General features: G+C 41.1%; 2 protein-coding genes across 2 annotated transcripts; one reads left to right on the forward strand and one right to left on the reverse strand.

Moving 5' to 3' along the window:
- Window positions 1–130: 130 nt before the first annotated feature.
- Window positions 131–6,069, reverse strand: fbxl3l (F-box and leucine-rich repeat protein 3, like). Its single transcript, XM_005921209.3, has 5 exons — window positions 5,651–6,069; window positions 3,961–4,321; window positions 3,567–3,689; window positions 3,188–3,359; window positions 131–3,071 (listed from the first exon to the last, which is right to left on the reverse strand). Exons 2-5 carry the CDS (start codon window positions 4,300–4,302, stop codon window positions 2,428–2,430), a joined length of 1,281 nt encoding a protein of 426 aa, XP_005921271.1. The 5' UTR covers window positions 4,303–4,321; window positions 5,651–6,069; the 3' UTR covers window positions 131–2,427.
- A 2,023-nt stretch (window positions 6,070–8,092) lies between these two features.
- Window positions 8,093–23,163, forward strand: atp7a (ATPase copper transporting alpha). The gene is made up of 23 exons (XM_005921208.3): window positions 8,093–8,367; window positions 9,633–9,761; window positions 10,917–11,421; window positions 12,730–13,512; window positions 13,635–13,847; window positions 13,946–14,109; window positions 14,281–14,442; window positions 14,553–14,629; window positions 16,609–16,831; window positions 16,992–17,225; window positions 17,342–17,433; window positions 17,582–17,709; window positions 18,595–18,749; window positions 18,840–18,974; window positions 19,055–19,249; window positions 20,302–20,484; window positions 20,582–20,795; window positions 20,887–21,033; window positions 21,116–21,258; window positions 21,448–21,651; window positions 21,964–22,081; window positions 22,189–22,291; window positions 22,390–23,163. The coding sequence occupies exons 2-23, from the start codon at window positions 9,642–9,644 to the stop codon at window positions 22,664–22,666; spliced, it is 4,575 nt and encodes a 1,524-aa protein (XP_005921270.1). The 5' UTR covers window positions 8,093–8,367; window positions 9,633–9,641; the 3' UTR covers window positions 22,667–23,163.
- The last annotated feature ends 503 nt before the right edge of the window (window positions 23,164–23,666 follow it).

A 23,666-nucleotide genomic window follows, 5' to 3' on the forward strand; every position in this document is an offset into this window, starting at 1 on the left:
CCCCCCCTCCGGTTAGATCTTTGCTGCCCTCTAGAGCTGAAAACGAAGTGCTGCAGAAAGGTCACACGGGACAAAGTCAGCTTGGATCAGGCTTCACTGTTTAGGAGATCATGCAACATTAAAGTTATGTAAACATGTTTTTATTATTAGTATTTAAATACAGCCTGTGTAGAATAAAAAGCAGTTTCAATGAAGCTGACATCAATGCTGCACATACACAAAAACCACTAACAATAAGTGATATAAATGTATACAGCAATTCTTCTTCTACTAACTACATCCACGCAAAGTAAACAAATACAAAACAGATATTTAAAGCTGTATGTGGACAGCGTGTCATTGCACATCGTGGGCCTGTAATGGTTCATTTGTACCTTTTGCACAAAACTATCGTCGTAATCACATTTGATACAAATACTTCAGTTTTAAGTTGGTACTCTCTTACAAGCAAAGAACCAACTAACTACATATTAAATCCCACAGGACAATAATAAAAAATAAATAAATAACTAAATGTAACACTCAAAAAACAAATCACGCCCAAAGTGCTGACTTTAAGTAATTTGATTACATGTAAATTTTCCATGTAATGTTACATTTAAAGGAGTCTGGTAGTACATTTTATACCAAACATATTTCGTTTAATGATTACTTATTTTAATAAATAAATCTTTGATTTGATCGATTTCAACTGCCTTTGCCTCAAAATTATTGCTTCGTGTTTATGAGGACAGCAAATCTTTTTTTTAAGTGCACATGTTTTGTTTTTTAAAAAAGGAAAAAAAGAAAAGAACATAAACTGACCACGTCACCACATCACCTAATCTGAGTTCTGCATATTCATTTCTGTTCAAAGCCTTTAGTCAAATACCTGCTATTACCTGATTTTTAACACCTGTCAACTAAATGAAAAGACAGCAAAGTAAAACAGGCCAACAGACAAAAGAGACCCATTGTGTTTTCCATGGAGGTGTGACTCGCTCCGGCTCAACAGGAAACTCCTGTCCTTTCTCCAATGAACCAGTATCACTGTGGTTAGTGTCCTCACCTGAATGCATGCAAATGTGGTTAAATTCAGAAAAATCTGTAACTTGAGGAAGAGTTTTAAATTAACTGGTTAATTATTTCATTAATTTTAAGATTTTCAGAAAGATGTAGAAACGTAAAGAACTTGTGAATTATGTTTGGGGGATTTTTCCCAGCAGATGGCAGCGTCACGCTCTTTTATACACCATGGTTAAAAATGTAGCCCATCATTCAGCTGCAACCAACATGTTTCATTACAACATTTAGTGACAGACAGAAAGCAATGAAACGTTTTTATGCATGAACTATTTTCAGAGAAGTGTATTATTCTTACATAAAATTCATTGATGGTACACAACAGCTACAGAAATTACCCATAGTGAGCGGGCCAAGACGCGCCGTGAAGAAATGTTTTCACCTTTCCTAATTTTTTTCCCAGCTTATTTCTCATGCTTACATGCTTCACATCACCAAACAAATTTTAATATTAGACACAGAAAACTGAAGTAAGTACATTTTGCAGTTTTTTTGAACAATGACTTACTGAGAGAGAGAAAAGAGGTACCCAAACCTACCTGGCACTTGTTTGAAAGACAAATTCCCCCTAAACCTGATAAGTGGTTGTGCCACTGTTGGTAGCAAGAACTGCAATCAAACTATCTGCTTTAGGACCTGGATGACCTGCTGTAATTAATGGAACCATAAATTCTGCTCTCTACCAGAAGATCCTGAAGGAGAATTTCTGGTCATCATTTCATGGACTGAAGCTCAATCAAACTTGGGTTACGCAGCACGGTAATGATTTGAAACACATCAGCAGGTCCACCTCTGAATGGCTCAAAAAAACAACTCTTCTGCAAAGAAGAGTGGGCAAAAATCATTGCAAATTATCACAAACACTTGATTGCAGCTCTTGTTGCCAAGAGTGGCACAACCCCTTATTAGGTTTAGGGGTCAGTTACTCTTTCGCACAGGATCAGGTAGATTTGGATAGCTTTTGTTCCCTTAATAAATTAAATTGTTATTTAAAAACTGCATTTTGTATTCATTCTGACTCTTTGTATGACATTAAGATTCGTTTGATGATCTGAAACATGTAAGTGTGACAAATGTGCAAGAACATAAGAAATCAAATAATTTTCACATGATAGAGATAGGGTGATGGTGGTGCGCTGGCAGTGGATTTTCACCTGGGAAAGCAGGGTTCCAATCTTACACAAAGCCAAACGTATATGCCTGTGGTTCACTGGCCCAAAGTCTTTCTCCAAGCAGGGCTTTCCAGTCAGGGGCCATCTTGAAATGGATTTTTCGTTTTTCCTTTTCTAAATGTTATGTCTATTAAAATTGTAAACTGTAACCATAGTTTAATGCCATCATTGATAGTTCTGGCTTCATGTCAGCCTACCAGGTGGGCATCATATCAGGAAACCACATCCGCCCGAGGTGCTTCGACACCTCACTGTGGATCTGCTCTATGTTATAGCTGCTGTCTGGGATCAGTACCTCCTCCATGATTGACAGCTGTGTCAGCCTGCCCCCGCACATCTTCACAAACTCCACAAAGCCACTGCAGGTCACCTCACACTCGCCTAGCCCGATCGCTGTCAAGCTCTTGCAGCGCTCTGCGATGCGGATTAGCTCCTCATCCAGGGGCTCAATGCCATTGGCGCACACAACCAGCTCCACCAGCCGAGGGCAGTTCAGTCCAATGCGGCCTAGCATCATTTTACTAACAGCTCGGCCAAAGTACAGGTGGGTGACGGGGGTCTCCTCGCAGAAAAAGGGCTCAAACTCCTCCTCATACAAGTAGAAATACATGACTATGTTGACCTTCGGCGAGTGGCGGATCAAAGCCTCCCAGCTGCTCCTCTTGATGGTGTGAAAATGTGTTTGGCCGGGGTTTTCACTCACCACGTCAATGCGCAGGTGTTCCAAGTGAACGTGTTTTTCAGAAGACAGGGCAAGAAGAAGCTCATCACTTAGGAGATGGTAGTTCAACGCCAGCTCCCTGAGGCCATGACACTGGTCTGCCACACACAAGATACCTTATGAAAAAGAGAGAAGAGTGTCTTAATGTTTTAGAGAAAAGCAAAATTGAGCATCTTGCTGATGAGTATTCACAGTGCCCACTTTGAAGCTAAAATACTGCAGGTGTACTAACCAGCTGGGGAGACATGAGGACAGCTGCTCATCTTCAGCAACTTAAGGGTGTCACTGTTGTTGGCAACCAGCACCTTCAGGGACGGATCATCCACTGGGGTGTCATCGATCCTGATGGAGGATAATGACTTGGAGTTTACGAACACCACCGTCAGGGCAGACACAAAATGGGCCTGAGGAGATACCAACGATGTTCATCAAACCAGGATTCATTATCTGTTATTGCTGATGTAGAAAACTGTGCAAATCTTTTTACAGGAAGTGCAAAAAATAATAATGCACCAGGGGAAGAGGTGAATACAATCTTCATGATGACTTGAAATACCAGCATATATTACGTGTGTTAAAAAAAAATCAAATATAAACAGGCCATTTCTTACTTGAGATACATCCATGAAGCTGGGCCGTGCTGTAGAAATCAGCCCCAGGGTCTTGATGGTGCAGTTCACTAGCTGAGAGAGAATGTCACAAGCTGCCTCTGCAGATTCGGTGCAGCTGTCCACCTGATTTACCAGCAGTGATTCAACATTTTGGAGAGGAGGAAAGAGACATTAAAATAATTGATGAAAGACTGAGGTGTAAGAATCACTTGAGATAATTAAGCACGTCGATGCCAAGACTGCTGACATGTGATGCTCAATTCTGCAGCAGTTCAGATTAAGGAGGGCAGGTATTGTTTATAAGACAGTGTGTTGTGAAAATGGAAGAAGAGAAAGAGGCCACAGCAGGTGAAACAGGTGAGAGGAAATGAGAGACGGCAGGGGAGGCTCTTACTTTGAAGCTAACATACTGCAGGTGTTGGGCATGCTTCTTGATGATCTGCTGAATGAGGTCAGGGTGAGTGGAGCGTAAGTAGGACGTGGCTGGCTGATTGAGCTCAAACTCAAACTTCCTCCACAGGTCAGGGGTGTGAAAGACGTCATTCCAGCACCGGCACACGGATGATGCCCTGGCCCGGTCGACCAGGGACAGATGCTGGAAGATCTGCAGGACGACGTGATGGGGCAGGTTTCCCCAGTCTTGTGCTGGAGTCATCCACTTCGGTCTCTTAGCCCGCTCTCCGAGGGAGGGGAAAATCTGGCACTGTGATTTCAGACCTGTCCTTCCTCGCTTCATTCTGAAGCAAATCAGCCCACTGTGGTGTCATAAAATCAAAGGTGTGTTTAAAAGGGCAGTGCAGGGTTAAGATTTTACTGTGCTGGGATTACACAAGCTATGAATTGCAGTACAGTGTGAACTCAGTTTATGCTGGTAGCACTGAACAGGTTTTGTGTTTAGGGACAAACATCTCCAATTCTATAATTATCTGCTTTAACACTATTTACCCACTTAATTATAGCTTCCTGAAATGCTTCATTAATTATTTTCTTTTGTAATTGTATGTTTTTAAAGCCCTGATATAATAAAGAAGCTGTGTTTGGCTGCTCCATTATTCACAGGGAGTCACCACATTTTTACACGTGATTGTCTTTCTGTCAAAGCCCCAATTTGAGTGTTTTTCTAGTCTCAGGTTTCTTTCAGAGTTCAGGGTTCTTGTGCTTGCTGGGCAAATGTGTAACTATGGAGCTACCAACGTGCTGATAAATTAGAGTTTTAAATGTGTCTGGATCCAATGAGAATTTTCTCTTTTTTTCCACACAATCAGTATTTGCAAATGACATTTTTTTCTGTTTAGTATAATTTTTAAAAAGAACAAAGAACTTTATATTTATCCACTAAAAGCACAGAGTTCTCTAACATATAACTCGCTATGTTATCTGCGTTACATGACAGGCAAACTCAAACAAATAAATGCTGTCAGAACTAGATTTATGAACTACCAACTATGTCAAAGGACATATGAGCACTGTATAACACAAATTTAAGGTACGTAATATATATATAGCACTTGATATTAAAACGGAACTCTTTGTCCTTTATCTTACCACCACCACACTTGAAGAAACAATTTTAGACACTATAAGCACCGACATAATTTAATGCAACAGCGACCAGTCTATAAACTAAAAGTGTCTAAAAACTAACCCTACTGTAAAAATCTGTCTGTGAGCTGATGTTGTTTTTATTCAAGAGTCAATACTGGCTCCAGAATATGTACGAAGGTCTTTTAAATAAAGTATCAGCTAATGGTGTTCGCGTTTCACTAACTATGAAATATACTAATCTGTTTTAAAACCATTTATAGTATTGTCCCTCTGTTATTACCACTACTATTGCTTTCCTTGCATTGTATTGTGTTGCTGTTGTTGTTACCGTCGTTGCATATTATTGCATGTTGCACATGCTTAAAAAAATCTGAACAGAAACTTTAAAATGCATAAATGCAGGTGTCCTATGAGCATTTATGAGTCTGCAGCAAAGCTGACCGAATCGTAACACAGCCCTTCTCCTCCAGCCTCCTCCAATTCCGCAATCGATCTTTTACTCACAGTCCAAAATATCAATAAAGCTCAGAGTTACTTACCCGAACGGCTTAAAAACGACGCCTTCCGCAGGGTTTCGTGCTCTGCCAGCTGAGATGACAGCGTCCACTTGGAGCCATGGCTGGAGATGACTGCAGAAATGCTGGCTGCTGTTGATATAGGACAGCAGGAGCAGCTCCCATAATAAGCTCTCTTCACTTTAGCGACAGCTTGACGGGCGCTGCCGAGCAGCCGGTACACGTGAGCTGAGGAAAACATGGATCTGCATCTCCCACCACCATCTTGCGCGCAGAAAAACAGATTAACAGTTCTGAGCAGAGGACATATATTTTCACATTTCAGGAAGTCGGAAAGGACTGTTTATACTAATTCTAATTTATGTGGTCACTCAATGAGTGTTGTTGTCCTCATGAGCAGAGGGCACAAGATAGTGTGTGCACGCTTGCACACAGAAACTAGGTCAGTGTGTCAAAGTGTGCGTGCGTGCGTGTGTTTGTGTGACGGAGAGAGTGATCTTGTGGACATGCTCATTAAAACCCCACATAGGAACACACTTTATAAACCCTTGATTATCGAACCTGTGCCGATTAAAGCAGTTTATTAACCGCGGCCGTCAGCGGTGAAGAAAAGTTAGAAAACGACGTCAGGTGGTTTCTTAGTGTTATGAATCTTGCTGCTTCACAAACTGGCACATCTAAAGCAGATGGCAAAACAACTATACCTGATAAAAACGTTTACATTTATCTAAACTCATTAAAAAAAATAGCAATCATGTGTGGGTTTACAAACTCAAGGTGAAAAACATCAAACAAACCGGATGTTTACATCTGGATACTGTCATATGGTGTCAGTCTGCTCTTAAAAATACTGGCATGGTTTTGTTGTTATTTTAACCTGTTAATCCTAATCAAGTTGTAAATCACAGTTTGTTCCTCCGACTTTGGCTGCTATTTCTCAGTACCTTACAGAACTTTGGGCTTTTGGCAACCCCAGTGTTTTAGGCCTATTGCATGTCTGAGTTTGCAGAGTGGAATAGCAAGAGAGGGAGGAGCAGACAAGAAGAGATGGTCATGTTTATCACTCTGGGGACTACATTGTGCAGGGCATTTCCAAAATTATTTTGAAATGGAAAGGCAAAAGAACAATTTGTAGAAAACTGACATAGAAAACCTTGGGCACAGACTCTTGTGCAGCCTGGGGTCTTAACTAAGAGAGGTTTATTTACAAAGAATCTTTCGCAGTCAGTGTCACAAAGTGCCTGATGTCAAAAGTCCAATCTTTTGATGAGAAATTATTAGTAGAGTGAGAAAAACTTTTGTCTGCAAGAATAAATTTAAACAAGTCTTATGCAGACACACACACCACCTGATGTAATGTGTTTAATAAGACTGTGCGATCCACATTATCAAACTTAGATCATAGAAAACAAGAACAATCTGAAGCAGATTGATTATGTGAAAGATGGTGCTGCACAGGAGTTTACATTTGTCATTCTTCTATATTTCAAATCATCAAAAACAGATTTTAAAAAGATAACACGAGTAAATACAAACTGCAATTTTTTAAATGATGATTTCATTTATTAAGAGAAAAACAACTATCCAAATCTACCCGTCCCCCGTAAAAAAGTAATTACCCCTAAAATCTAAAACAGTCTTCTACCACATTTGGCAGCAAGAACTGTAATCAAATATTTGCAATAACTGGCAATTATTCTTTCAAATTTTGTCCCACTCTTTTTTGCAGAATTGTGATAATTTAGACATACTGGAGGGTTTACATTCAACAGAATGGTCTGTTTAAGGTTTAAGATTTCAACTTATTCACAAGTCAGAGTGAGTAACTCGACATTTTGAAAAACCTAACCTGAAGTTTTGGGATAAAAACCCAAAAAGACATAACAATTTGACATTTTGACTCAGTGCTGCCTGAATATTATTTTATTGTTTACTTTATTTACTTATTTTTTCAGTGAAGGAAACAAGGTTCCATAGTTTAAGTCTTAATTTTTTACATTCAGTCTCGTGTTTATTTTTGTTGCCTATAACAACCTTAATATCTGTAGGTAGATGAGAAGCAAAATGCAACATAGAAAAAGCATGAATACATCTTAAAATGTATTATTATTATTATTATTATTATTATTATTATTATTATTATTATTATTATTATTTCGACTGCAGTAAAAAAAAATGGGATAAATAATATGGGACAAATAAATTCTCTTCTGTTATTGATCTTTGTTTATACCCTGAGTTTCGTCTTCAAGGCTCGTAAACTAAACTGTCGACTGATAATTCGAGTCCACTAAAGCGAACCCGTTAACTTACTAGTAACTTCTTTGCATGACATCTACTCTAACAACACCTAACCGCGATTTATATAAAAGATGGCTACTTTTAGAGAACGCCACAGCCTTGTAGGCAAAGTACAGGGAAAAACTACACCCTTTTACGTTGCCGTAACTCTCCTAGCTCCGCCTCTATCGCTGGACAAACAGGAATGCAGCCGCTCGTCACGTCAGCATGAGGAGACGCAACAAAATCAGCTACACATAGCAGAGTTCTGTGATAATAGAGGAAGAAAACTCTCAATCCAGCACTGTCAATTATTTCTAGCAGTCCTCACGATGCAGCGACGTGTCCGCTTTGTTGACTGTAACGTAGGATGAAGAGTAGATACCAGCTAGTTAGCTTGCTCTGACAGTCGGAGTACTAGCCTGTGGCTAACAGTTTGCTTCACGCTGTGAACTGAGACGGTAAGTTTTTCTCAGATATTTCTGTGGTGTCACGTTGGCCGCATTGCAACTAGTAAGAGACGGAATTGTTTCCTATATAATCCTAAAAAGACATTAGGTAATATTTTTGGTATTTTTAGCTCCGTGGAGGTGATACTTTCTGTTACAAATACTGCTCACAAAAGGGATCAGTAGCTTTTTCGTACGGCTGACAAAGTCACCAAACTAGCTTTACAAATACTTTACGTTCCATTGTAGTCGATGCGTTTTTTATATAACTGACCTTTTTCTAAAAACTATTAAAACATTCACTAAATTACCTCTTCTGTGTTAACTTAATGTTTATCTAGATTAGTTCATCGGTGTCTCGCTTTTTCTAAACGTGGCCCGGGTCTTTCTCTCTAGTGTCATACGAGTCCCTTTATGTCATTCAACGGATCCGAACTGAGGATCCGACCTCATCCGTTTCATGGGATTTTAAACGGCTATAGCTACAGCCAAGAGTGCTGTTTATGCGGCAGATCCGTAAGTGATCGTCTGTAGGTGTGACAGTATTCACTCAAAGCCCAGGAGGGGATAACAGAGATTATACTTAAGTTAAACATTATTTATCCACCAAAACTTGAACTTTAGATATGTTTCCAGCCCATCAACGAAACGAACGTTATTGTAAGCCAAATGAAACTGGGATGATGTTTCAAGCTTCACCTTCGACGGCAATGTTTGGACAACCTGATTAGTCCATGCCAGGAAGGAAGTACAGGAACAATTCTCGTCTTGTACAAACAAAGCTTTGTTTTGTTTCCACTTTTTGTCTAGTAAATGTACCAGAATTGGAAGCACCAATTGAATGTCACAAAATTCGTTTAGTTTTTGTAAAGCTGCAGACCAGCTGTGCACATGGAATAACATCACCCTACTGTCTTTTTCTGACAGTTTCAAACCTTGCTATAGAAATAAAAATGGAGATTCACCCTGATGACACATTTTTAAAAACAGGCAAACTTTAAGCTGAGCAATTTTTATATCTGATGTTAAGCCTTTTTTATTTTAGTAAAGCAAAGATAACCCTGACGGATGTCTCGATTTAAAATTAAACACTTTATTGGTAATATAAGGCATCGTGTATGTTTAGTTTTGCATGCGTGTTTGTGTTTGCCCCATACATTAACGTAACTGTCATTTCGAGAAGAACTACCCCGTCTCTCTCTACTCAGCTTTCGTGATCTTTTTCCTCAAAGCAAAGACTTGGTGGGAAAACCATTGTCTTTCTTGTGTTCTTTTAGGAAACAGTCATGACACATAAACGCAGCCTGTGTTCAGTTTCTCTTGGAGTGGAGGGTATGACCTGCGGCTCTTGTGTCCAGTCCATAGAGCAGCGCATTGGGTCTCTTCCTGGAGTGATGCATATAAAGGTAAACGTGGGCTCTTTAGAGCTGTTTGTGGTGGTTAGTGGGTTTGAATTTTGTTTTAATTCATTTTTAGTTTAAATGTCATGCAGCAGTCTTTGTTGAGGAACTGATAATAACATTTTGCTGACTCAATACTTCCCTCGTGATACTTACTGTTTAACTACAGGATCTGAAATAACTAGATGTTGTAACAGTGGTCAAGTATTTTAAAACCATGTATTAGATCTCATAAAGAAAAAAAGTATATTAACTAAAGGTTCCTTCCACCCGTATTAGGCCTGATTGATACCCTAATCTTACCCCCTCGGGACTCGCTCATCTGATTAAGAACCAAGTAGCATCAATGTAGCCATGAGAGAGGGTTTAATTGCAATAGTTGAGGCCTGCTGTTTTGTTTATTGTGTGTTTACCCCTGAGGCTGAGGGTAAATGAGACGATAATGTAATAGTGTGTTCCAGATAGCGCTCTGCCCTTTGCGGGACTGTGACATCAGCTCAATACAGTCTGTGTGTATCCACAGAAAATGTCATTTGTGTCTTAAGACAGTTTAGGTTCTGGATTATTTTACATTAATCTATACAGACAAGATCTGCGAAGAGTAAATAGATTTATTTTATGTTCTTAGTATAACAGTCATTGTCGGATTAGTTTTTCCCCTTTATTCTGAGAGTAAAGGTTAACCCTGCAGGCAGCTACACTTACTCACTCACTTGCTGGTTAACTTACTGCCAAGTCAGGCGATGTCTTCAATGTGTCACATGTTTCTTTCTTGCTAAAGTGAGATCTGAGGGGATCATGCTGACAGCACATGCTGTGAGCTTGCCAAAGTCATGCATTTCTTTTCTTTTTTTTGTTTGTTTGTTTTAATAAAGGTTTAGTTCTGAGACAAGACAGTAAAAGCGTTAGGTGATAATAAAATCTAAGGAATCTGTATAGCTACACACAAGACCAAAAATATCCCTTTCATAGTATCGGAATTAACTCTGAACCGGCATTAAGTGCTTTAGAGTATTACTGGAGGTAAATCTGATTGTTGCTTGAATAAAATAGAAGCCACATCTTAAATGTAGCTATATTGCATATTAAGGTTAAGCTTAGCATTTATTCCAATTTTGTTGACTCCATTTTACATTTTCTCTTTCAACTCCACTTTTGTAGGTGTCTTTAGAGGGCAAGAATGCAACTGTCATATTTGACCCCAGCCATCAGAGCCCAGAGTCTCTGTCAGAGGCCATTGAGGACATGGGCTTTGAATCAAGTCTGCCAGCTTCCAGCAAAGCCACACCAGTCCCTACTGATATCCAGTTGGTCTCCACCTCGGGCATGACACCCACAGCCCAACAGGAAGCATTGAAGAAACTATCACAAATTCAGGGAGTGCTGGATGTCAGAGAGAACCTGCCACAGACGGGCCTCACCGTCACCTTTGTTCCCTCCCTGACGTCCACGCAGCAGCTTAGTGAGGCGGTGGCCAGCGTAACACCGCCGGACATCTCCACACCGAGCAGCCCTTTGCAAAAAGACCCCACCTCCTCTCCATCTCAGACCACGCGAGGTGGAGCGGCCATCCTTAAGCTGCGCATTGAAGGAATGACCTGTCACTCCTGCATTACCACTATTGAAGGAAAGATTGGTAAACTCAAAGGGATTCAAAAGATCAAAGGTGATGTACTCGACCCATTTGCAAACTTGCAGTCATATATAACTTTACAGCCTGAGCTGGAAGAGATGTTGTAGTGCGACTGCTGAATTGCACGTCCTACATCTCAGGTGTCATGTCATTGTGGATCAGCGAGGCTGTCTTTAGGTTCAGCAAGTAGAGATTGTTTAGTACGATATGATTATGACTCATGAAATCCCGGCTGGTTGGAAAGAATGACTTGTAGACGGGATTATGGTGGTTGAGTGCAGCATGATCCCTGCGTTCAATGTGGTTGTTTGCACAGCCTGTCAGTGTACTGTTTGCTCTGTCAAATGTGTTTCAAACTGACGCAAAAAGGGAAGTTTTATAGTAATGATGACATTTATTTTCCTTTATAAAAAAGAACAGAAAAAGTTATGCGTATTTGAAATTTTTCGAAGTCAGTTTTTAACTGTTGTAGTTTGTTGCCCTGAAGCTCAGTATTGGAGAGGATTCTTTTGTTTTTTTGCATGGTATTCATACTTTGGCATAAGACAACTCCGGACATGTAAAATCATTCAAATATTTTGTGAGCTAAAAATATCTTTTGGGCTCACCTATTCTTTTTGCAGTCGTTCATACAGGATGTGTAGTTTAACTTTCTGATGTTTTGGATCCAAATAAACAGATCTGACCAATCAGATCAGTATATTTGGCAACAAGTGCCGTCATGGCTAAACACTGCTCCGGCTCATAATCGTCTCTCTGAAATGAAATTATCTCTCCCTCTTCAAGCGTGGTCCCATTTCTGATAAAAGAGCTCAAAGTGCCCCACTGACATCCTGAAATATGTACGAAAGCGAGCGTGATACAGTTTTAACTTCTAGATCAAAGCGTAAAATTGTCCCCGCTGCTGCTTTCTCGTGAGAATTTGATCAACCCAGATTCTCTGTTTCCTTCTTTTCTTGTTTCGGAAACATCAGGATGAACTTTTTTTTTCTTTTTTTTTGTCACTGTCCGTGTTTTATTTGAGGACGAATGTTCCACAAAAATATAACGTGTTTGGTTTGTATGTAGGCCAAGTTCAGATCTGGAATTTTGTGTTGTTTTTATGCAACATGTTCAGTGTGTAACGGCCTTCAGAGTGAAGCAAAGGCTTTGTCTCCTGAAGCTTTAAGCTGGACCATCAAAATGATCTCACATCGATTGTATCTCGTGTGTCTGATTCTCTGCCAACATCTTTGTCCTTGTTTCACACACAGTGGCTTCCGCTTCTTGTCAAAGAATTTCATTTGTTTTTATTTGCTTTGTGCTTCTGTTTTAACTTTCCTGTTTCCATCTCTTCCACAGTTGTTTTAGAGTCTCAGGAAGCTACACTCGTCTACCTGCCTTACCTCCTCACTGTCCAAACCATCATTGATCAAATTACTGTGGTTGGATTCAAGGCCTTTGTGAAGTCTAAGCCCCGCCCCCTGCAGCTGTCCCCCAGTGAAATGGAGCGCTTTGTTGATTCTCAAAAACAAACAATTTCGTCGCCATCTGAGACTTCGGAGGAGACTGAAATCTTCATAGACACCACGCTCGTCGCGCTTAGGGTCAAAGGCATGCACTGCCGTTCCTGTGTGGTCAACATTCAGGACAATATCTCAGTGCTGCCTGGTGTGTCTTCTGTGGAGGTGTCTTTGGAGAATGAGAAGGCCTCCATCTGCTATGACCCCCAAAAGGTCACAGTGACTCAGCTGCAGCAGGCAATTGAAGCACTGCCTCCAGGAAACTTTAAGACTCAACCGTGGGACTCCTCCGGTCCCCTCAGTCCTGTGTCCACATCACCTGCTCGCACTTTACCACCGTCATCATCATGGCCTACAGGAGCAAACCAGGCTAAACCTGCTGTCTTGCAGCCTTGTTTTAATCAGCCACTGGGATCTGTGGTGAATATCCACATTGAGGGCATGACATGCAACTCCTGTGTTCAGTCCATTGAAGGCATGATCTCCCAAAAGAAAGGGGTCATGTCAGCCGAGGTCTCTCTGACTGATCACCAGGGGATCTTTGAGTACGACCCTCTGCTGACCACACCAGAGGAGTTGAGGGAGGCCATAGAGGACATGGGCTTTGATGCCTTTCTGCCTGGTAAGAGGACCGATTATGTTGGCATTTAAGTACCCACATGGTTTCAGGCCCAGAGCACTTTTATTTTTAGAGGCTAGTGAGCAAAATTAGCATCATTAATGAAGAAATCTTCTTGTAAACAGAGACCAACTCTCTGCTGCCTGCGCCACATCCTCTTTCATCGAAGTCTTCAAGTATAGCACCTGTCAAAGGTAAAGAGGTGGACAGTGACCACCACAAAGAAACCCCCCAGGGACTTAGTGGAGAAACCAACTCTAAATGCTACATCCAGATCGGAGGGATGACCTGTGCTTCCTGTGTGTCAAACATTGAGCGAAATCTCAAGAATGAACCTGGTGTGTTAAAGTTTTTTGGGGGTTTTTTTTTTTTTTTTGATAGGATAATTTTTTGGCTTTCCTTAGGAAATAAAGAGAATATCTGTAATGTTGTGCAGGTATCTACTCTGTTCTGGTGGCACTAATGGCGAGTAAAGCAGAGGTCCGTTATAACCCTGAAGTCACCGATCCTATGAAGGTAGCCGAGTGTGTGAAGGAGCTGGGCTTCACCGCCTCTGTTATGGAGAACTATGAAGGTTCAGGTGGAAACGTTGAATTAGTGGTGAGTCACTGTGAGGCTGCATTGACTTTATGTTCATTAATGCATGCATGCAAAACCATAAACAAACATTTCTCAATAAGGATTCACTAGATGAGGTGCATTCCTCCCCTCATATTCTCATTATTTTCTACCTCTTCATCTGCTTGTCTGCTCCTCTTCACCTTCTTTCAGGTCAGGGGAATGACGTGCGCTTCTTGTGTTCACAAAATTGAATCCAACCTCATGAAAGAAAAGGGGATTATCTATGCCTCTGTTGCCTTGGCAACCAACAAAGCGCACATTAAATTCGACTCTGAAGTTATTGGACCACGAGACATCATCAAGCTGATTGAGGTATTACGCCTTCCTCTGTTTATTTATGCATGTGTTCAGTTATACTTTTACTAAGTAATTGGTCTGGATAAAAGTCTTTAAAGGCCTCATCAGGAGTTTGTTTTCTGTAGAATCTAGGGTTCGAAGCGTCTTTGGTAAAGAGGGACCGCACTGCCAGCCACCTGGACCACAGCAAAGAGATACGACAGTAAGCAGCATTTGGTGTTTGTCAGTTTAAAAATCTGTTTTTTGTGTAGTTATGTATGTTACCATACTGTGTTGGGACATGAGTCTGGTGTTCAAACTCTTTTTCTTTTTCCTTTTTGTTCATCTGAATGTTGGCTTGATCGTTTATCTGACTTTCCTAAGAAAAATCTTTTTGTAGAGTGAAGTGCTTAGGCCATTATAGGCAGTAAAATGTAAACTTATCAGAGAGTGATGCTAGGGATTGAAAGTAATCAGTTAATGAGGTATGTTGAGCTTGAAGCTAGTTGTCAGTGTCACAAATGTAGCTCTCTTTGTACCCAGTAAGGTAATCGAGCTAAGTTAAGTTGCACATGTAATATGCTTCAGAGGAGGTTATTTTCATATTCAGCTCTAAAAAGCACTCTCAGCTGAGGGAAAACATTTCATATGCAAGGCCACGAAGGCCAAGTCCACTTGGAGGGTGCATGCGTAATTAAGCATTGTAGTGTCGTGTCTTGCTGCAGGTCATGGGACAGAGCCCTGTTTTTAGTCCCTCTCTTATTTACGTCCTTCAGATCCAAGCGACCTCTCGCATGCCTATGGGAGCAGACGCTGTAAGACTGACCTTACACTCAGCTGCACATGTATTCATTTGAAAATTGCAGGGCAAAATTGAGGATACAGCACAATGTGTCGTACCTGGAGCATATAACTGTCATTTTTCTTTATTCAAATTTTTTATGTTTTTGAAGCCATTTACTTGATTTGCACTATTTTAAATAATATCATGTGCCATTTTATAAAAAGCTGTTTAAAAAATAATAATACTAATAAGACCTGCAAACCTGTGGTTTCTACAAGCATCCAAAAATGCTGTCAGAGATCAAATATTTTAGGAGAGGTGGGAATCACCAGACACCTCATGATACGATGTTATCATACTACTTCATTTACTATTTCGTATTATTGCACTTTTTAACATTTTGAAATATGCTGAGTATTGCAGTAACAATTATTGCGATTTGTCACCTGTTCTTTCATCAGCAGAGGTAAACTTTATTATCTGTTTTATCTAAAATAATGTTATCTCACTTCATTTATTTATTTATTTAGGTTTTCCTCCAAATAGACTGTTAACCGTACAACACTGGCTTGAAAGCCAGGCATAAGTGGCGTCATAAGACCGGGTCAGTCTGGTATCAGTCTTATATCAGACCCCATTCAACTGCAGGCTGATATCATTCTGCATTTGTATGGGGTCAAGCTGGCAATAACATGCTATCTGTGAAGTGTGATAAGTGGTTGAAAATCACACGTGTTGCACTAAAGATAGAAATATTTACACATTCAGCAGAAATTTAACTGACATTGATACTCTGTGGCCTTCCTGTACTATAGGAACATAATCAGACTGATGGCAGCATGTTGGCATCTGTCTGCATTTATAAATTAGACTGCAGTTATTGTCAAACCTTCAACAATCTCTCTGAGTGATTCCAGTCAGTTCAAGTCAGACTGTGACCAGGCGACCTGTTCACTCAACTTTCGATCTAAAGTCATTGTGAGTGTGTAAGACCTTCAAGCTCTGAGCAACCCTTTTTATTTTATTTTATTTAACTTGTGTGGCTGAGCCATTAGCTTGGTGTGAATTAGGAGGTTGCTTTGTCAAGCTAAGTGTTACCAGTGTTTAACGGTTTTTGAGTTGAGATGATTTAATGTAAGTTGGCTCGACTAACATTATCTCAGGGTTTTGGTGCATGAGATTAGCCCTGTTGTTTGTAGTATTCCCAGAGCATTTATAGTTATTTAATAAATATCATTATAATATCGCCCCACAAAATATTGCTCCAAATGTGTATGAATGTAGTTTTGTTTAGTCATACTGGCTGTGAGAGAGTTGTGTCTTGGTTCTTTTTGTTATGATTATTAAAGTCAGCATATGTTTGCTTTGCTGTTTTAAAAAAGTCTGTTACTAAGTGAATATTATCTTCCCTTGCTAAGGTGGAGGAAGTCTTTCCTTGTGAGCTTGGTTTTCTGTGTGCCTGTGATGGGTATGATGATCTACATGATTATTATGGACCACCAGATGACAATTTCACATCATCACAACAATACGGCAGAGGACCGCAACCGCTACCACTCCACCATGTTTCTGGAGAGACAGCTGCTCCCAGGCCTCTCCATCATGAACCTCCTCTCCTTCCTGTTTTGTGTGCCTGTCCAGGTAAATCACAGGGATTAACTTCACTCCCAGGAAACATGATAGGGAACTTTTAGTAGTAGTAGTCGTAGTAATAGTAGTATTAATTTTTGCCCTCAGGAGAGAAAAGTCGTGGAGTCATATTAATGATTTCTGTTTTGTTTGTTTTTTTCTCTCTCCTTAGTTTATTGGAGGTCGCTACTTCTACGTTCAAGCCTGGAAAGCCGTGAAACACAAGTCTGCCAACATGGATGTGCTAATTGTTCTGGCCACTTCCATAGCCTTCACCTACTCATGCGTCGTCCTAATTGTGGCCATAGCGGAGAAGGCAAAAGTCAATCCCATCACGTTCTTCGACACACCACCTATGCTCTTTGTCTTCATCTCTCTGGGACGCTGGCTGGAACAGATAGCCAAGGTTTAGCTCATATTTATTAATATCTGTGACATTTCAAGTAACTTTACTTTTTTGAAAAGTCTGCAAATCGACACACATGTATAAAAAGTCAAATTGTTTTATGTGCCGTCTTCCAGAGCAAGACTTCTGAGGCTTTGTCCAAACTGATGTCTTTACAAGCCACTGAGGCCACAGTCGTCACTCTCGGCAGTGATAATTCAGTTCTCAGGTACTCCTGGTTCTCTACCCTCACCTTACACATGTTGACTTGGTTTTAAATGACAACATAATGAAATGTTTGCAGTTAGAGTACCTGTTGAAATAGACAACATTTGTAGAAATAGTGTTTGACATTATTTTATGTTTGTCTGTTGCAGTGAGGAGCAGGTGGATGTGGAACTGGTTCAGAGAGGTGATATAGTCAAAGTCGTTCCTGGGGGAAAGTTTCCAGTCGATGGGAGAGTCATTGAAGGACATTCCATGGCCGATGAGTCCCTCATCACAGGTTGGTCGTCATTAATTGTAGGACCTGTATCTATGCATGGACTGGTGCTGGATGTCTATAAAAAGTGTTAATAGGTCACTTATGCTCATCGTGGGCATGAATCTCATGGTCATTTGGAGCTTTTAATCATTTCTTTGAAATGTTATTTTTCTAGGGTGGAATGATTGTACAGGATACATCTTTTATTACTTTAAAAAGACAAGAATTTGGTTCATAAGTTTAGATTTATTTTAGATTTTCTCTAATCTAGAATTAATATTTAGTTCTTTCAGCCAGTTGCACCTCACCAGGTGCCTTTGGTAGCCATCAACAACCTTGGCATAATTCTTCCTGGGCATTTGACCTCTCTTGGCAGAATTGGTAGAGTTCATTTAAATTAGTTTGTTTCTTGGCACAGACCTGACTTTTAAGCGTAATCCAAAAAATTCTAATAGTTGAAGTTGAAGTTGAGACTTTGAGAAAAAACAATTTCAGAAGCTTAATGTTAGCCTGCTTCATTCATTCCAGAAGCAGTTTTGTTGTGTGTTTCTGGCTGTTGATTTCAGGGGAAGGTGAAGAATTCCTTTATTGTTATTTTATTATTGTTACATGGCATCCACTGACAACAAACAGCCCAGAGCACGATGCTACCATCACCATGCTTGACAGTGTTCTTAGATGCGAAAGCCTCATCTTTTCTCCTCCAAACATACCTCTTGTCAAGGTGGTCAAATAGCTCAGTCTTTGTCTTGTCTGACCTTAAAACCTTTCTCCAGAAGGCCAAAAGCATCTGGTTGGAGTGCAACTTGCTATGGGAACCAAACCAAATATTAGTGGGTGTGTTTTGTTTATTTTTTTCTTACCTGTACTGCAGCTTTTTGACCAGCTGTTGCTTTATGACTCCAGGTGAGGCCATGCCAGTGACGAAGAAGCCCGGGAGCTCTGTGATTGCAGGCTCCATTAACCAGAACGGCTCTCTGCTTGTCAGTGCTACACATGTTGGCATGGACACTACGCTGTCTCAGATTGTCAAACTAGTGGAGGAGGCTCAGACTTCAAAGGTGAATTACATGGTTTGGCCTGTGCACTGTATATACCAGCTTTGAGAGTAACGCTGTACAAGTGTTTATGTCTTTACTTTGTATTTTTAGGCTCCTATCCAGCAGTATGCAGATAAAATTAGTGGCTACTTTGTACCCTTCATTGTTGGCATATCTGTGCTTACCCTGATCGCCTGGATCATCATTGGCTTTTTGAACTTCTCTCTGGTGGAGATGTACTTTCCTGTGAGTTCTTTTCCTTTTTACTTCAGTTTTATGTCATTTTTATGAATTGGAAAAAAGCTAACATCATTTCCTTCACGCAGGGTTACGACAAATCCATTTCCAGGACTGAGGCTGTGGTTCGCTTCGCCTTCCAGGCCTCCATAACCGTGTTATGCATCGCCTGTCCCTGTTCCCTTGGCTTGGCAACCCCGACAGCTGTCATGGTGGGCACAGGGGTCGGAGCCCAAAATGGTATCCTGATAAAGGGGGGAGAGCCACTTGAGATGGCGCATAAGGTGTGTTAATGATGATTTTCTGACACCTCTGTGTTAGCCAGGCGGTTATATATGAGAAAGCATCTGTCAGTTTTAACACGTTGAATAAAATTCTAATTATATAAATGCAGGCAGATATCAGATGGGTGAGACTGAATGCATTAAATTTGATTTATCGATGTAGTGCCACATGTATGCACTTATTCGTTTACGTGACATGCATAGTGATTTATTTCCATCATCTAAAATGAGCTTTTTAGACCTCACAAGTGCATTTACTGTATTTTTGTTTTAGTGGGTTATTTTCACCTCTCAAGTATGATCCTCCTGAAAACCAGCTTATTCATTTATGTCTTCTGTAATGGACATTTTGTTGTTAGTCTATATCTTTTGACTTATTTGAGCTACCCTACTAAGTCCTGATGTACTAAATAGAGGACATCCTGGGTTTTCCACTGATATATATGTCATGTGTTTGAGTGGCCTCTTTTAGCTTCAAAGAGGAAGGAAATCACAAAAAACATGTCAAACAAAAAATGTTCAATGGGAAGATTCCCCCCCCCCCAGTTTTCAGGAGGTTATCAGGGTATTATCATCACCCTGTTATGTCTGTGAATGCGATAACTCGAATGAGGAGTTTTAAATTCATGCCATAGGTGTATCTACTAAAAATCTCAGTTTACAATCTCTGTGACCGCATGATCAAGGTCAGAGTTTTCTGAGAACAAGGTGCTGTAGGATTTTGAAATTGATACAGTAGGTATATCTACTAGAAGCCTGAAGGGTAGCACTGGGGGCGCCAGTATTTTTATATTGTAGTTTTCTGTTTCATGAATTGTAATAATTTTTCCACATTCTTTAATTTGCTTGAGAGCTGTTATTCTGAAAAAATTCCCATCTCCTGCTTTAATTGTTAAAAAATATTTTAAAAAAATCTTAAAGACTGTTAAAGATGAGACACATGAATAAATAATTGAATTCTCGATGCTGGAGGTGATAAACGTCTTTTATATTTAGATATCATTTCTGGGGTCACAAAGTAAATAACTTATAATATTATCTTTCATATGCAGGTTCAGTCTGTGGTGTTTGACAAGACCGGCACCATTACATACGGGGCCCCAAAGGTTGTTCAAGTAAAGATCGCGGTGGAGGGGAATAAGATGCCTCGCTCCCGCCTGCTGGCCATTGTAGCCACAGCTGAGAACAACAGTGAACACCCGCTCGGAGCCGCTATTACCAAATACTGCAAACAGGTTTGCCTTTCATCAGATTTGACCCCACGGTGAGATGAATGATAATCTACAGTAATGTATATGTGGAAGATGTTGATCCATTGTTATTTGCGTGCAGGAGCTTGGCACAGAGTCTCTTGGCACGTGCGTGGACTTTCAGGCGGTGCCGGGCTGTGGCATCCGATGTCAGGTGAGCAACACAGAGAGTCTGCTGAAGCAGTTGGACAGTGACAGCGAGGACAACAACCAGCGCAACAGTGTCCTAGTCCAGATCAGCGACAGCCGGATATGCACCAGCTCCCATCCACTCATCATGGACCCACAGCCGCAAAGTATGTTTGGAAGTGCATTCCTACTGCACGATTACAGTTGCTGTAAAGTTGTGTTTCACTTGCTTTTATGCCTTCTTGCTGTTGTTTGCAGGCCTGGTTCAGACAGCCACCTATGTAGTCCTGATTGGGAACAGGGAGTGGATGAGGAGGAACTGCCTGCGAGTCACACCTGAAATCGACGAAGCCATGATCGAGCACGAGCGCAGAGGACGCACTGCTGTTCTGGTGGCCGTAGACGGTGAGTAGCAATGTTAAAATTGACTCTTTTTCTCTCACTTTCTGACTGCTTGAAACTTAAAAACCTTTTTTTCTGTGCATAGACCTGCTGTGTGCAATGATAGCCATAGCAGACACAGTGAAACCAGAGGCTGAGTTGGCGGTCCACACGCTGACCAACATGGGTCTGGAAGTTGTGCTGATGACTGGAGACAACAGCAAGACAGCTCGGGCTATTGCTGCTCAGGTAAGCAAAGCAGACGAATGAAGAGCTGCTTAATACTGATGCTATCATTAGACTTTTGTTACTAGATGGTGAAGTTGTAACAGAGATGATGGCTTCGATTTTTTGCTTTTCTGCTTTAATGTCATATTAAGCTGGAAACCCAACACGTGTTTGATTCCTGAGCTCATCATTCTGCTTTTTGTCCACCAGGTCGGCATCAGGAAAGTGTTCGCTGAGGTGCTGCCCTCCCACAAGGTGGCCAAAGTGGAACAGCTGCAGCAGGCGGGAAAGAGGGTCGCCATGGTGGGTGACGGCGTCAACGACTCGCCCGCTCTGGCCATGGCTGACGTGGGCATCGCCATAGGAACCGGGACAGATGTGGCCATAGAGGCCGCAGATGTGGTGCTGATCAGGGTGAGAATCTGATCCGACAAAGGTGTCTGTTTTGTAACATGAAAGCGGCACAGATGATATTTAGCATGATGTGAATCGCATGCAGACAACGCAACAGGTCACCAGTGACTCTCCAACTTGAGAAACAAAAGTCTAACATAAAAAACCTTGTAGACTGAAATAAAAACAGTTGATCTGTTTTGTTTTTTGTTTGTTTTTTAAAGCTTTGTGCTGAGAGGATTTTACTTAAAGCATTTCAACTTTTTCACCTTTTTGCCACAAATTGCTATTAACGCCCTGCTCATTTACCCAGTGTTGTTCTCTTGTCTTCAGAATGACCTGCTGGATGTGGTCGGCAGTATTGACCTCTCTAAAAAGACCGTCAAGAGGATCAGGATCAACTTTGTCTTCGCTCTTATCTACAACCTGGTTGGAATTCCTATTGCTGCTGGTAGGTTCTTTGGTGGGCTGAATGCAGAGTGAGGTCATCCACTTTTTTTAGTATCATAGTGAAATCACTTTGAGCTCTGTGGAAATACGAACCTCATCTATTTACAGGGGTGTTCCTTCCCATCGGCCTGGTGTTACAGCCGTGGATGGGCTCTGCTGCCATGGCGTTGTCATCCGTCTCTGTGGTTTTGTCCTCGCTTCTACTTAAATGGTAATGAAATATTTGGGGTTTTGTTGAAGTATTTTGTGTGTATTTTGTGTTAATTCATAAAAGCTTCTGTCCATTTTATCCCCTTCATCTTTATGTAGTTACACTAAACCCACTGCAGAGAAGCTGGAGGCCAGACTGGGTACCAGCAGGCGGCAGGGCAGCTTGTCTGACGTCAGCGTCCACATCGGCATGGGCGAGATGCGTCGCCCGTCCCCCAAACTTAGTCTGCTAGACCGCATCGTCAACTACAGTCGAGCCTCAATCAACTCGCTGCGCTCTGACAAGCATTCAGTCAACAGCTTCGTGCTCGGCGACCCCGACAAACACTCGCTGCTGGTCGGGGACGCTGCGAGCCACGAGGATGACTTGTGTTGAATCTGAGGAGCTTACAATAGAAAGTGCGTTTATTCCAGGCTGGGCCATGCTAAGTCAAAAGGGTTACATTGAATAATGGCCCTTCCATCTGCTGTAGGTGCCCTCAGGCCAGCACTGTTTACGTGAAGAAAGCTTTCCCTTGTTTTCTTTTAGCCCAACCCACTGATCACACTCTTCAGACTATGATGAGATGGGTTTTGTTGAGGTTACGCTCTTGGGGACACTCTTAGACAAACTCATTGACACTACAATCCACAACTCTCCCGTGTCAGCTTCTTCAGAGCCATGAAGCAGGTGCCACATCCAGGAAGCAGAGCTGTGATCATCGTTGCAACTTTACAATCTTGAACATCTATCCAAAGACATTTAAACAGCGGTGCCCTTCCTAAGAGTGGACAGAGTAGAGTTTTATTTTAGTTAATCTCCCTAAATGGAAAAGTGTTGTATAATTATATTCCAAACTATTTATACTATTATTTATCTATTTTTTTTTTCACTACATCAATGTAAAACATGAAGTTCTTGAATCAAAATGTAAATTATGATTTTGACGTTCCCAAAAAATGTGTGATTGCTTAGAAAAGTTATGCATAAAAACTTTATAACAAGCTGCAAAAGGGATTGTTAAGCAAGGAGTGAGATGTGAATGTCAGTGTTACCTAAAGTGCCAGTTGAAGTGCCACCCGGCACATTTCAACACATTCCAAAGATAGCAGCATTCAGAGGTTATCTTGGACTTGATCTTCACAAAGTGTGAGCAGAGGTCTGCTGAAGGTCGATTTAAGCTCTAGTTTCAGCATGCGTCAACTCGCTCCAGCTGTAGTCAGTCATCTGTCAATGTATGTGAAGATTGTTTGCTGTTGCAGCGAAGCAGAAGTTGTTACATGGATTATGATGTTCTTGGATGTCTTTGAGTTGTTGCAATTAGGCTTGTGTTTTGAAATGGCTGAACTCTAAATGCCGTCGTGTCCTTCCTTGTGTCTGCAGTAAGCAAGGTTGT

This window comes from Haplochromis burtoni, unplaced genomic scaffold, assembly GCF_018398535.1.
Source record: "Haplochromis burtoni strain Fernald_Lab_line unplaced genomic scaffold, NCSU_Asbu1 Contig_10, whole genome shotgun sequence".
Lineage (NCBI taxonomy): Eukaryota > Metazoa > Chordata > Actinopteri > Cichliformes > Cichlidae > Haplochromis > Haplochromis burtoni.

Excerpts from the sequence above, each read along its gene's own strand:
- fbxl3l (XM_005921209.3), bottom strand. The coding sequence starts at position 4,302 with ATGAAGCGAGGAAGGACAGGTCTGAAATCACAGTGCCAGATTTTCCCC. Across the intron at positions 3,360-3,566 it reads GCTTCATGGATGTATCTCAA|GCCCATTTTGTGTCTGCCCT; the intron begins GTAAGAAATGGC and ends GTATCTCCTCAG. Across the intron at positions 3,072-3,187 it reads TCCTCATGTCTCCCCAGCTG|GTATCTTGTGTGTGGCAGAC; the intron begins GTTAGTACACCT and ends CTTTTTCATAAG.
- atp7a (XM_005921208.3), top strand. The coding sequence starts at position 9,642 with ATGACACATAAACGCAGCCTGTGTTCAGTTTCTCTTGGAGTGGAGGGT. Across the intron at positions 21,259-21,447 it reads CTCGGGCTATTGCTGCTCAG|GTCGGCATCAGGAAAGTGTT; the intron begins GTAAGCAAAGCA and ends TTTGTCCACCAG. Across the intron at positions 22,292-22,389 it reads TCCTCGCTTCTACTTAAATG|TTACACTAAACCCACTGCAG; the intron begins GTAATGAAATAT and ends ATCTTTATGTAG.